This window comes from Myripristis murdjan, chromosome 14 (assembly GCF_902150065.1).
Source record: "Myripristis murdjan chromosome 14, fMyrMur1.1, whole genome shotgun sequence".
Taxonomy (NCBI): Eukaryota; Metazoa; Chordata; class Actinopteri; order Holocentriformes; family Holocentridae; genus Myripristis; species Myripristis murdjan.
This window is the reverse complement of record NC_043993.1, coordinates 12,314,900-12,329,504: the sequence shown is the minus strand read 5'-3', so window position 1 is coordinate 12,329,504 and position 14,605 is coordinate 12,314,900. Positions and strand designations below refer to the sequence as shown.

General features: G+C 40.6%; 2 protein-coding genes across 5 annotated transcripts; both read right to left on the bottom strand.

Annotated features, from left to right (window-relative positions):
• Positions 1-1,240: 1,240 nt before the first annotated feature.
• LOC115371367 (protein NipSnap homolog 2) lies at positions 1,241-11,152 on the bottom strand. Of its 2 annotated transcripts, XR_003929365.1 has the most exons (11): positions 10,974-11,151; positions 9,248-9,387; positions 9,004-9,049; positions 8,768-8,862; positions 6,983-7,053; positions 6,137-6,277; positions 5,819-5,850; positions 5,093-5,187; positions 3,681-3,764; positions 1,825-2,893; positions 1,241-1,783 (listed from the first exon to the last, which is right to left on the bottom strand). XR_003929365.1 is itself a non-coding variant. In XM_030068705.1 (10 exons), exons 1-10 carry the CDS (start codon positions 11,063-11,065, stop codon positions 2,829-2,831), a joined length of 861 nt encoding a protein of 286 aa, XP_029924565.1. In that variant the 5' UTR covers positions 11,066-11,152; the 3' UTR covers positions 1,241-2,828. The 2 variants fall into 2 exon arrangements, 1 of the variants encoding a protein (XP_029924565.1); XM_030068705.1 differs by having other exon boundaries at positions 1,241-2,893; positions 10,974-11,152.
• Positions 11,153-12,051: 899 nt separating this feature from the next.
• mrps17 (mitochondrial ribosomal protein S17) lies at positions 12,052-14,369 on the bottom strand. Of its 3 annotated transcripts, none has more exons than XM_030068702.1 (3): positions 14,236-14,369; positions 13,692-13,835; positions 12,052-12,607 (listed from the first exon to the last, which is right to left on the bottom strand). In XM_030068702.1, exons 2-3 carry the CDS (start codon positions 13,812-13,814, stop codon positions 12,287-12,289), a joined length of 444 nt encoding a protein of 147 aa, XP_029924562.1. In that variant the 5' UTR covers positions 13,815-13,835; positions 14,236-14,369; the 3' UTR covers positions 12,052-12,286. The 3 variants fall into 3 exon arrangements, with proteins under 3 accessions (XP_029924562.1, XP_029924563.1, XP_029924564.1); XM_030068703.1 differs by having other exon boundaries at positions 14,214-14,363; XM_030068704.1 differs by having other exon boundaries at positions 14,163-14,312.
• Positions 14,370-14,605: the final 236 nt, after the last annotated feature.

Genomic DNA, 14,605 nt, shown 5'->3' with positions numbered 1-14,605 from the left:
TGTTTAGTTTAGTGTTTGAGGAATGTGTCTGAGCCTCCACATTACACCGCTGTGTTGTGTTCAGCATTTTCACGGATGGGCTGACACATTTATCCTGAGAAAAGCAGGCAGCCTTTCAGCTGCAGCAGCCAGACACAATAGACTCGTCTCTGTACTCGAGACCCCTGTTGGTGATAATGAGGTGACTGACGACGTGAAGCAAGCAATGGCAGAGCAGGCAAACAAATGATGAGTGGCTCACCTTTACTGCACCAATCTGCAACCTGCCAAACTGGTCTTTATTTTTATTTAAACCAATGAAATTTTGTTTTTAAAATCAAAAGATGCACATGAGGCAAAAGTACAAACTGCTTGACACAAGATTATATTAAATGTGTTAATTTAACCCTCTAATACAGTTAAGGAAAGATGCAAAAACATTATGTGAAACGTGTGTGTAACCAAATATATAATGATTTTTTTTTTTTTTTTTTTTTTTTTTTAGATCAGGATATATTTTCTGTCTTAAAAATAAAAACCTCATCAATGAATAAAACGTATGAATAAAAAAAACAGCCTTCCTAGCTTTCTCATCCTGAAGTGGAGTTTCCTTTGGGAGAAACACATCAGATGAGTTTGCAGCAAAGAGCCAATTCACCAACACTTAGTGTGGGACTAAGTGTTGTGCTTATTTTCTCTATTTATCTTGTTGACTGTGTTGAACATGTTTGGTTTTCGTCATGACTGACTCCAACTAAGAAACCTGAGCTGCTACAGAATTTGAGGCACTATAAGAAAAGGCATATGTTAATTCCACTGCAAGAGAGACTTGATGTTATCTGCAATTACTTGACAAAATATATGCACATTAAATTGGTATCAGCAATCGGCCAAAGAGTTGGAATATCAGCAACAAATTAAATACTGTGCATCCATAATCGAAATATCTGGACAGCTCTGCTTGTGTAGGCGGATGAATGCAGAGAAAGTCTGCACACTGAAGTTTTTGCCTCTTTGGAGTTTGAATGTCACTAATCACATTAAATCTGCCAAGGAAAAAGACCTTCAGTGTGCGGGCACTTTCAAAATATTTTTTGGTCCTGCACCTTTCAGGATGTTCATGTTCCCTTCTCCGTCATGAACGGGTGGATTAAAAGGTCAGAACCATGTCCAAATCTCAGAGAACGCCACAAAAAGCCATTGAGAACCCTGAGTCATCCTAACATCTTATTTAGTATAAGGAAAAAAAAACAAAACACACTTTTTCCATTTTCATCCGAAGTTTACTTCAATATGTACAACTAATCTTATTAAAGCACTGCATTTCACATTTACCATAGAGATATTCTTCTCCTGTCCACCTGTTTATCAACACATGATAGATTTAGAATTCCCCACCTCATTTACAAATAAATGATTAACCGTATCTCTGTCTTGGCCAATAAGCCCACTATGTTTTATCTACAATCGACCATTAAAAAAAAAAAAAAAAAAAAAAAAAACACATTCATCTCAGTTATAGCACACAGCCACCCGGTTGGCATTACATTTAATGACTGATGATATAGGGATAAGCCTACTGGTCAATGTACAGCAGTTTGTAGGTCCTGATTGGTTTTCCTTATGTCAAAAACATTTTTTTTTTGTAACATTTATCAACAATCCTCTTAGCCTCCTCTCCATTGTTGCAGGAGTCAGAAGTGTCACGATCTCAAAATTAGCAAACAACCTGGAGATGTGGTCAGTTTCACAGAAGACACAAAGGCTGCAACAGGACTCCTACTGGAGATCCAGAGAAGTTCCCCTCTTCCCACGGGAACATCCACGACAGGACTGCACCTGCACGTGTGCTTGTGAACCTCAACTTCTGTTTGTCCTGGTAACAATGTAGTTATAACTCCTTTTATCCATAAACTGATTCTGAACCACAATTACGAATAAGAATCAGTGGACTGGATCAAGATCAACTCAGCAGAATCAACTCAGCTGCATTATAGAGCACTAAATCTTTCATCTGTAAACATACTAGTCTTTCAAAAACTGACCATCACCCTGCAGCTGACAATTAACACTCTTAAGAAACTCATCCAATTTATAGAAAAAAAAAAAAAGAAAAAAAAAAAAAGAACTAAGGAACTGAGAGTTTTGTTGATCCAAAACAGCCTTGGGCTGTTTTAATTGTGAAATACTGGAGGCGGGATTTGAAAGCATTTGTCATAATTGTTAGTGCAACTATCAGGGCTAAAATTGATGTGTAAGAAAAGTCACATGCAGCACATTTCAGCTTTGCTTCATAAGATAGTTTTATAAAAGACAATCAAATTTTTCCAAGAGATTTTGGAAAATCTGGTTTCTAGCCCCTTTAACTTGCACTAAAATTACTAAAACATCCTAGTCACACCCTGCCCGGTATCTCAATAACCAAAAACAGCAGTCTAAGTGGTTTTTAGATCTTCAGGGGGAAAAAAAAAAACATCAGACAAGTCTCTTATAATCTGACCCTTGATGGAGACAGTGAAGAGGAGGAGAGCATCAAATGTTTCATCTACACAGCACATTTATGGATCAGTAACAATTTGACTGCTGTAACAGATAGTCTGTGATAGTAATTCTGTGATAGTAATTTTGACAATATCACCTGCAGTAAGACAATCTAGGCCCACACAGAAAAGGGGAATAAAGAAATCAAGAAAGAAGAAAACAAAGAAACTGAAATTACATGTTGATGTTGCTCTGAAATCCCTGGCAGTGCACACTCCCGATAGTTGGTTACACTCTATGGATCAGTGTGGTAGTCGCTGTGGTTGTTGAGTTTGTTGAACGTCCCCTTGGCGTTGGTGGGTGAGGGGTTACTTCAAGGGTGAGCTCTTCATGGGAATCATTATTCTCGACTCCATGTGCTGAATAAGAGGAACTGGAGGAAAATTAAGAGAACAATTATTACAGTATCAGATTTTAATGCCTTTCTTTCATGTGGATAAAACATTAGAAAGGGATTAGGCTTAGGTATTATGGTATACCAGGGTATTTAGAAATCCTGAAGATATGATTTTCAATACTGTCAAACATACAGATGCTCCTGTTTCTATTAAACTGACAGGGAGATGCTGTATTGAGGTAATGTATTGTAGTGCACAGCACACACCACCAGAGGTCATTCTCATGGAACAGGCTGCTGAGCTGAGAGAGATGGTGGGGATAACATTACAGGACTAGTAAAAAAAAAAAAAAAAATCACCTAAAACACATTATCTGAGATGACTTGTTCCAACTACCAAAGCAGTTCAGTAGCCATATGACTTTATTCAACAGCCATTCTGCCGCCGCCACCACCTGAACATCATCTCCGCTGTGCCAGCACTGTCATTGCGTCCTCCTGCAGCAAGGTACGCTGAATCTCTGGAAGACCGGCTCTTATTTCCCATGCATTGTTCAATGAGCCACAAGGATTTAAACCCTGCAAGACTTGTCTTGTAGTAGGCTGCATATTAGACACACAGCATTGTAGACGAGACAATGTCACACACGCTACAATGACTTCTATCACCAGCAGATCAGCTTTTACATTTTTGTTTGTTTGTACACATAAATACCATCATACACCCTAGTAAAATATCAGGAAGATATGAAAAAATAGATGCTGCCCAAGCCTAAAAGGGATTGAGGATGAGGCAGCAAAAAAAAACAGAGAACAGACTTACCTGTGTAATATACCACCTCGTCCCACCCTTCATGCTGCCAGGCTGCGTTTCTGGTGTCTTCTCTTGACTGAAGGTCTTTGTAAGCTGACATGAAAACAAAATGGATAATGTTGCTTGCTTTAATTCAGGGCATAGTTATGGTGAAATTATATTACAAGTATTTTGACAGCAATTTTGGTATAATACACAGTTTTAGCAGGAATGATTATTTTTGGATTATAATTTTACAAACACACACACACACACACACACACACACACACACACACACACACACACGCACACACACGCACACACACACGCACAAAAAAAAAAACACAATTTAAAAGATTTTTGCTGGGATCTGTACGAAACAAACCAAACATGTTTTCTTATGTCTGGGGAAAATGATTTGTAGACCAGGGGATCTCCACAAAGAAGTATCACAATGCTTCATTTATAATGGTAATTTGTCACACTTTAATTAAAAAAAAAAAAAAAAATAGAACTTTTGCAATTTGGATATTGCACTGGGCCTCAATGCAATTTCAATATTTCATTTAACTATTCAGGCCTACATTTAAGTGGAAGACAAACTGACTTTTTGCTCATATCAAATGTGATCAAACTTATGCTTAGAAGAATGATAATTTTATACCTTTTGGCTAAACTTTATCAATCAATTTTTCATGATATAAAATGTATATGTTCCCTGGACGTAAATTTAGAAAGAAAAAAAAAGTCCAAATGCCATCAGAGATGCAACAAAATCTACAGCGTAAACAGACAACCATTCAGGTGAATATTCACTGTTAAGTAACCCATTCCTCATCTTTTCCTCTACTAACACTAATGCCCCTTTTCCACTAGTACCTACTCAGCTCGACTCAGCTCGACTCGGCTCGACTCTACTCGGTTTAAGAGCTTTTCCATTAGGTCGTAGTACCTGCTAGCAGGTCCCATTTTAGCACCTACTCAGCCGGGGTTCCAAGCGAGCTGAGTCGAGCTGAAAATGTGACGTTAACGCCGTGCAGGCAACTGATTGGACAGGGAGCGACGAGAGCGACTCCCGCACGAAAACAAAACCCGACATTTAAAAAAAAAAAAAAAAAAAAAACGGCAACAGCGGCCGTGCGCATTGATCGTCAGTGAAGTTGTCAAAGCCGGAAAGTGGCAAGCAAACCGCGACCGCGGTCAAATAAAGACGTGGAGACTTTTCTGAGCTTGGTGGCGGCCCAAAGAATCCAGAGGGAGCTGGACGGTGCGCCGCCTTGCTAAGACGACTCCACCCACGGCGAGGTGCTACTCAACTGTAATGGAAAACCACCTAAACCGTGTCGAGGCGAGTAGAGTCGAGCCGAGTCGAGCTGAGTCGAGCCGAGTAGATACTAATGGAAAAGGGCTATAAGATATTCTACAGGGACTCCTGCTTACCCCATAGGTGGTGAACCATGTAGAGACTTCCAATCTGTGAGAAAAAGCCTCCCACTGCCTCGTGGTTCTGCTGGCGAAACTCGATGGCACGAGCCCTGCAGAGCACAGCCACAGTTACGTCACATGATAAAAATCAACTACGTAAGTTTGTTATTGAGGAGCTGTGCTATTTCAATTACGAGCTCAATCTGGTGGACACTGAAGTCCAAATTAAACTTACCATTCACTGATAACCCAATCATTTCCATCCCCATTAAGTGCAACATTGTTTTCCCCATATTCTAATCCATAATTTCACATCAGCAAACCTTGATGCTCCATTTTTTTTTTTTTGCATTTTTATTTGATCGCATTAACCAGTGAAATACCAGTCATTGTAAAGTTAATTAGATTTAGCTTATAATAAAAATCATATAAGTTAATTATGCTATATTTTTTAAATTATCCTTATCTGCTCATGCTTATGAGTCATGCACAGATTGTGTTGGCAAGAGATACCGTTAATTCATACTCATCTTCTACAATCTGTAAAGGCAATAATATAGTAGTAAGGATTTTTTGAACGATACAAAATAACAACAGCTCTGCTACAACCAGATAACCAGGAGAAATCTTGTGAAACTGTCAAATTCAGTATCATATGAACAATTTTAATTAAACCCTGAAGACCTGCTAATATAAAAAAAAAAAAAACAAATGCAGAATGAGAAAAAAAATATGCCTTACCAGTAATTTCCCCACTCGATCATCGTTCCTGGCTAAGAAGGGGGAAATAAAATATAACAACACAACACACACAAAAAACAAATCAGAAAAAACAATGAAATGGAAATTTCAAGTCTGACCGGTTATCATTAAAAAGATCTTGCATCTGTGTGTGTGTGTGTGTGTGTGTGTGTGTGTGGACTGGGGGTAATGAGACAGTAGCATCCAGCACTGTTCTGTGTCCAGGATGGAGTCCATCAGAGAGGACTTCCCTCAGTGGTTCTGCCTTAGATAGGTACCTACACACACACACACACACACTGTGTGACAGTGGTTTACCCTGAGTTGGTATGAGCGGAGCTCGTAGATGTTGGGTCCTGAGCGGGGAACCGGCTCGTTCCAGAAGCTGAACTCCAGCAGCAGCTGGTTCCTGCGGGACAGCAGCATCTTCCCCCTCTCATTTCTGTAGTCCATAAACTCCTACAGCAAAGACAAACATTCCCAAACAAGTCACTCAGTAATCTCAGCTCAGCCCACCAATACTCTAAAATAATAACAAGTATTATTACTCTGGTTTGACAGCAGGGTAGATCAGGACCATTTAAGTCAGGCATATTTATTTTATCAACTGAGATCAAGACATTTTATGCACCTACAAAAAAAAAAAAAAAAAAAAAAAAAAACACCTCTCAGCAAGCATGATGACCTGTAGCAAGTTAGAACAAGGGTGGGCATTTCATATATCTGTCAGGGTCTGTGAGCAATAACTGGTTAATTTTGAAGCGGGTGACCTTAATAGTTTAAAACTGATTTGCTAATTACAAAATTATCTTTGATATTCATTTTCAGCCATCATATCTTTCCTTCTCAATACAGTGAAACTGAAAAATCAGTGGAAAAGGAACCCCTGCTCATATATCTCCTTTGAAATGGATTAGACCCACAAAGTACCCAAGTAAATGAATTTTAAAAGAAACTAATTTAGCAACATCAAACAGATGCACATCCTAAGTGTTGAAAAACAACAAATAAGTGATACAAACAGAAACTATTTTCTACAACATTCACTGCACACAGGTGGGTTGGCCTTAAACTGGTCCAGAATCATATTTAAGGGGTGCACTGCCAAAGGTGGCTCACTGGACCCCAGTTGCCAATTCGCTGCACTAACCGACCACCCCATACCTTATTCTGCCTGAGTTTGTTCATGACATCGGTGAGGGCCGGGTATCCTCCCCGATATCTCCACAGGTGAACTAGGATACAAGGAGCAGAAGAGTGAAAATTAATGTGGCTCTCTATTATCATTTATACATGTCTGCGAGCCAGCATTTCCTCATTCTTTCAGCCATGAACTCCAGGCCATTCCCATAAGCAACTGCAACATTAAAACACTAGAGCTGACTGATACAACTACATTTACTTATAGGTAACATTATACAGGTGAAAGGCTGGTGTGAAAAAACATGCTGCCATTTTAAAATACCACCATCTTGCAAGATGCAACTGACAACACAGAGGCCTTTATACCATCATGTAAAAACAAAAACAAATTTTGAAAAAAAAGAGGAAAAAGAAAGGTGCTTTGGCTCTTTGTGGCAAATCTACTGACTTACTTAAACAACATAGAGCTGTATAAAGAGCACTGACTGAAATGTAAACATCCTGGAGAAATGCTAGACGTGGACTTGCGTACAATATGACAGTGATATGAAGATGACTGCATGTAGGAAAGACAGGAATTCAAAATCTCACTGGGTGAACGTCCTTAATCAGCATGAAAGCTGCTTTGTCACAACTAATTCTTCAAATACTTCCATAACCACCGACACCTGGCAGCCACATATCGTTCACACTCCGACATTAGCTTGAATCTGGAACTTCCTTTTATAAGTGAGGTTGTACCTTGTGAGGCAGAGGGAAAAAGCAAAAAAAGAAATTTTCCCCTAAAAAAGTAAAAAAAAATATCTCTATCCTATAATCACAGTCAAGCAAAATCACATCCAATACACTAATATTAGACAATCTAGTAGTACATACTACAGAGAAAATCTCAGCTAAACCTGCTCGACACCAGATACCCCACTGAGATGCAGACACAGACAAACAATAATCTAAATATACTGAGTACATGGTCTAAATGAATCATACTGATGAAATATAAATTTAGCTTAAAATTTTATTTAAACAACGATCACAGCAGCACTAAGACCGTCAAAGATCCCAACCAGCTTCCACAGGATACACCTCAGATACTGTCTAAGAAACACCCTCTCTCTCTAAATATAAATTTCTACATTTTCCTAGTATACACCTCACTATTATAAATGACCTTTAGATTCTTTTTTATAAGGTTGCCAATATATCAAGAAAGCACTGTAACACTAGAGGGAGGTTACAACTGGGCAATGACAAATGTCATCACAGGGACAACATGGACTGCAGCCAGAGAATGTGCAACACAGCCCTGGCTATAATTAACTAACGCGCAATAGAAGAAAAAGTGGCTGTTTGTGTCAGAGGGAAGGAGAGCAACTGTAAGACTCTTGGAAAGATGTCTGTGACTGAGTCATTAAAGGCAGAAATAGAAATTAAATTGTGCAGTTTTGAAATCCCCTACAACTCGGTCTACTCCCCAGCGGCAAAAACCTGGAAGGAGTATTCTATGGGGGTTCACGGGCTAACTTATAAAAAGCATTCATCTCCGAGTGCTTTCATTCCTGTAATTGTTCCAGTGTAGTCTGATTTTAAAGCTTTAACCTCGCATGTGCCTTGATTCATGAGATCATCTCAGTCTGTTTTTGCAGGTTTGAACTGTACTTGTCTCATGCATGCTTTCTTGTGCTCAGGACTCAATCAATCAGTCAAACTGCCGATCCAAACCAAGGTTATTGCTTGAATGTGAATCCTTGATAAGGCATGTTATTGTTAATGTGTGTTCAGACAAGGAGCTTGAGGGTGTGCTCTTACCTGCCTGATCCTGCTCTCCATACCACGTGTTCCAGGTGCCCACCAGCTCACAAGGGTACTCAGGGTCGGCATGAATGGAAGGCAAAACGTCCTCACTAAGGATAAGCACATGCACCAAAACAAACATACGTAGGACAGAATCAGCTACAAATAAATCGACATGTGCACTGTTTACAAAACCACGTCCTTGTTCAGGCTTTTAGGTAAAGTTAGAGAGAAATGGAGGGGCCTCTTACCAAAGTTTGTTGTAGGCATCAAGGCACTCTGGCTTGACATTGTGAACTGCAAGGGGGAAAAAATCTTGAGTGAGGCAGTACAACATGTGACAGATTTCATACATGTTCTGGAAAAGAGGGTCTTACAGGTCTTACATCTTTTAATCCATCTTAAGTCTATTGAAAAACACAACCAAAGGGGTGGGGGCTAGTTCTGTACAAAGGGCCGTCACAACGGCCACAGCAAGCCACAGGCAGTACATACACTGTATTTTGTACAGGTTGTTGTCCTCCTTCTTGGCGAGGAGATGAGAGTGAGCGTCTTTTCTGGGGTCAACCTTTCTAACAAACAGAGATTTGAACCAGCTGTCCTCACGGTTCCTGTTGTGGGAGGCCGAGAGGCTCCTGGGGTACAAAGAAGCACAAGAGAGATGCAAACATGCATGTCATCTGTTCCACGAAAATAACCCACGACCATTCAAAAGGTGGAATATCAAGTAAGATGCAGGTCAATGCAGGCTACATTCATTTAAAATGCCTGTGGAACCCAACTGATCCTGAGATATGCCTTTTGGGCAGCCTCTCAAAATCTATTCTTACATCAAGCTTACAGAGATCCCACTGGCCATTGCCAGAAAATGTATTACAATAAAATGGAAGTAAGTTCTCCCATTGCCAATTGAATAGTGGCTCTCAGAAGTGGAAAAACTGCATATTGCATACCTCTAGAAAAGATAACCTATTAACTAAGGAATAAGATCTTTTTTTTCTATAAAATATAGAAACTTTACATCAGGTACACAGAGAATCTCCCCTCTCACATGACTGGTCCCTCTAATGCCACCACACTAGTGTCATAAAAGACCATCCTACTGTGTTGTCGTTAAAGCTATGTATAAATCTATGTATATTTTTCCCCTTTTTAAAAATGTTACTTTATTTAATTTTTCCACTGTTTTATTTACTCTTGGTAGTGTAATTGTTTACTCGAATTGTAATGCCTTAATTTTGTTTATTGTCTGTTAATTTATTTTGGAGACGTCTGAAATGTACAGTAAGTGTGTCTGTATTGTCAATGTGTGAAATGCATGAGAAAAAATACTCAAACGTGTGTGGAAAGGCAGTGTTGGGTAGCATTATTCCTGATGATCAGCTTTGAGCTTTGAACTAATTTATCCAGACTATCCAACACATCCATTTAAAAAAAAGGAAAAATCCACAGCTAAGAGGCCAGGAACTGAGAAGACCATAAGTAGCCAAGGATTAGTCTACATTTTCTCGCTCACGTTGACTAACACTTTTGAGCAGCCTCTCGATACTTTATTTGCTCAAAACAGAAAATATGACACTTGGCATGTTGTTTAGAGTTGGTGGCTGCTGCTGACTGACAGCCAGGAAGCTACTAGCAGGTTTCCAGCAGTCGTGATTACAACAGCACAACACAGCAGACCAAATTCAAACATTTTCAGCAAAGATAAAATACACCATAAGGCTTCAGTAGATGACATGCTGATATCACGGCAAGCTTTCCTCTCCTCTGTGCCCACAGCAAAGCACGGTGCCACACACACCAAACTGTGTCTGTGAAGGCAGTCGCTGCATTTTGACCTTGAAGTTGTATTCTGGTTTGGACTGACAGGAACTCAGCGCTGGTTTTGCCTTTTTCACAAAGCTACTGCACTTCCAAGCACAAAAATGCAAAGTGTGCGACGAACAAATGCTACAACAAGCTACTTTGTAACTTTGCAGGGCAGGGGGTGATAATTAGCTTCAGCAATAAATTAGCAATTTCGTGATATCTTGCTAGCTAGCCTAGCTAGCTAGCAAGTGAGCTACGTTACATGGAAATTGACGGCGCCGTAGTTAGCATAACTTTAGCGTTAGCTAGCTAGCATGCCATACTTTGTCATTGATGTTAACGCTACAGAAATGCGATATATTCTTAAGATTTTTTCCACTAGCATTCATGGTATTCATGTTAAAAATCCAACCTGATGATGACCGTGCCCTGGCCGTTGGCCTGGAGCCCCTGTTTGGTGTGTTTCAGGCCGTTGCCCATACTTTGAAGGACTCGGGTCGCCATCTTTCCCCCGTCGCTGCTGTGGCTGCTGGTTGTTTGGAGAGACTGCAGCTGCAGCCCCGGAGCTCCTGCACGGCTCTGACCTCATGACACTTACCTGTTCACACAGCAACTTTATACACTACACAAACAACTCGAAAACTCAACCCTGTGTATTTGGAAAAAAAGTTGTTGAAGCGCATAACGCACCGTAAGTGTTCAAATGTACAGATCTATGTCGTGCTCCAAAGATCACCCCGTTAACTCTGATTTTCCACCGGATTATACCTCACAAACTAAACCTGAGACAACTACTAAATGACATTTCACTTGTTTTCATGTCCATTTGGCACTCTGACTGGGTGTTGAACCAGAGACATCAGTCTGTACTTTAATTCAGCAGAAACCAGCAGTCCTGTGTTTCCATTAAACTTTTCAAGTCGAATTAGTAAACATTAATTAGCTTGGTTCACTCTGTACAGAACATCATCATATGGAAACGCCCCCATTTACAGAAATGGACTGAATGACTTTAAAGAAACTTTAGCAGGAAAATGATCAGTGTCAGTGAATTAGTGTGGGTTTACTGATTAGCCTGTAGATCACAGAAAAGGCATCAAACTCCATTCCTTTCTAATGGATCTGTCAGTTTCTATGAGAGATCCACTAAATGCCACTGATGAGAGGGCTGACTGCACCATGCACAGACTACAGCAAGGATAAAGGACTGGACAGTGAAAAACGTCTTACAATGGGGTATAATGCAAATACTCAGACTTTAAACACTGATTTGTGTGCACTGTGGATTTGGCAGCACTATGAATTGATTTTGTGTGTCTTTTTTTTTAATAAGTTTTTTTTGGGGCATCCGTGCTTTATTAGACCTTCACAGTGGATGCAGACGGAGGGGTGACATGCAGCAGAGGGTCTGGGCCTGATTCAAACCTCAGTTCCTGCAGGAGGCCTGAGGTAGCCTTGGTATCACATGCTACACACTATACACTGTGAGCCCCCTCTCAGTGTCATTTTATTGTGAATTCCAGTAACTGGGTTAGTTAGCAAAAACACTACTTAGGATCTCCAAAATATTTCATGCATCTCCAACAGTGGTGCATATCTTTGTACGCTCCTATTTAGATTAATACCTGATACAGGAACCGCTTAACTGCAGAGTGACATTTAATAAACAAACATTATTACATATTACATACAAGAAAAGCCTGAATTCAGTTTTGCAACATGAGGTCAGGATGTTTGTGCAGTGCTTGACTCAGTTCCAGTGGCGGCAGCGGAGATGTTCAGCTCCTGGAGTTTTTCTGCTAACGTTGTCTGCTCCTCTCCCAGGCTGTGTGCAGCGTCACTCAGAGGCTCCAGAAACTCAGTCCCTGCCACTTTCTTCCCCGTGAGTGGATCAACCACCCGGCCAACTTTATGCACTATCTCAGCCAGTTCATGCTTCACATGTTTGGACCTGGCCTCAGGCAGGGCCTTCAGAAGGACAATGTCTCCCACCGTGCACTGCTGCAAAGCATCATGGGCAAAGTAGGTCTTCCTCTTGTTGTAGTACTGTGGGGATGAAATGACAACAGTGGATACCATTAGTTTTTGTTTGTTCTGTTTTTTTTTTTTTTTTTTTTTTTTTTTTTTTTTTTTTAAGATTTAAATGTACAGCAATGAAACATCTCCATCAGAGTCGTACATCTGGTTTACTCATGGATGCCAATTATTTGAAGGTCAATAGCAAACAAACTGATTAACTGCATGATGTTTGTTCTGGCAAAATTAAAGGCAGACTGCAGTATCACAGGGGAGGGCACGCCAACGTGTTATGATGTGGTACAGAATGATGAATGCCACTCAGTTCTCTAAAGAATATCTTAGAAATGCCTCAGGAGTTCAGGACAAGTCTTTTACCACATCATAATCCAAAGTATAAGAGCATTTCACTCCATTTTTTGGCATGAACCTGAGGGGTTTTATCCTTCCTTGGCCTCATCCTCAACATTAGTAAACAAAGTGGTATGCCGTCCCATTTGAAACTGCACCGTCTGCCGTCTTCAACAGCAGTGGAACAGGAGAACAGAGGAGAATCAGACTTGTACCCCCGTAAGTGAAATAATTCATGTCGCGTCGGCTCCAGCCGCCTGAAAAACAGGCGAAAATATCGGCGTTTTTTTTTTTTTAAACGCACGGTACCACAGCCTGAGTGTGTTTGCACTCCTCCGGTCCCCGGTCCAAGTGAAATGGACACCCACTTGGGCGTTCCAAGCACTACAGCAGTGGGTACGAGTGCTGAGCAGAGCGGCACCCCCCTGGTTTATTACTGCCAAGTTTTCTACTAATATTAAATGATGTCTTGTGCCATTTAAAAAATATGCTATGTGTGCATTCGAGTGTTTCAAAACAACGGAACCCAATACAATACATCCTGTCAGTCAGCAACTACAACTATTCTCTTATGTCTTAAACTCTGCCAACTCTGTTATCATCCATTTCTGCTGGTCAGGGAATGAAAAACCTGTGGCACTGGACATTAGAAACCCTGCAATGCCTTTATGTGGTTACACACACTTTTTAAAATTTCAACAGTACAGGGTATTCCATGTCATCTATCTCCTTGCCCAGGCAGCAGGACCCAGTGTTACTGTACCTTGAGCAGGTAAGGGTCCAGCACCAGCCTCGTCACTCTCACTTTGGCTGTTTTCTGCATCTTGGTCCCAATCACCCTGCCGATGATCCATTTCGCATGAACTGACGCCTGCTTCACTGACATCCTGGAAATGTTTATTGAAGCCTGTGGTGCATAAAATCAACAGGGATTAGTAAGTGTACACAGTCAGTGTGCTGAGTGTTACCTGATCAGATGGCTGGGAAGAGCTAAAACTATACACCTTACTCGCTCTTTGATACTGTCTAACAACTGGCCCGAGTTACATCTTAATGAAATGCACTGTCATAGAATAAGCAGCGACAGATAATAACAATTTAGTTAGTTAAAAGATACCGTTTCAAACCTCTGCAGCAAGTGACGCTGCTCTGGACGTGCCAGCTAACCTCGCTGCAGCTAACGTTAGCATATTACCAAATGTTTTTGCTGCGGTCACTGATTACCAGGACGCACCAGACACCGACTTCACTCTCCACTGTCACAAAGTAACTTATATCAGCGTACGATTAAAGAATCATCAGCCCACCGAGGTTATTTCAAGGGAGTGACTTGAGAAGGTCACAAACTCTTCAGCATGAATGCTCCTCCATGCCTGCCCAGCGTGGCGTGTTTTGATGACGTAAAGTACGGCTAGCACGAAGGAACACACCTGTGACACTGTTTTGGTCTTCAACTGCGTCCCTTTGCTTCTTACTATATCTGATATACTTATGTATTTTATGTTTTTGATTGTTTATTATGCTTTATATTGTAATTTAATTTGTTTAAATTAAAAACGCAAAAAGTTGTGACACGTGACACTTGACCTCTTTATAACCTGTGTGCAGTTGTTAGGCTATTGCCTTTATCACGGTGATAATACCTGGAAAGTGATATAAACAAGGCAACATTGTTGC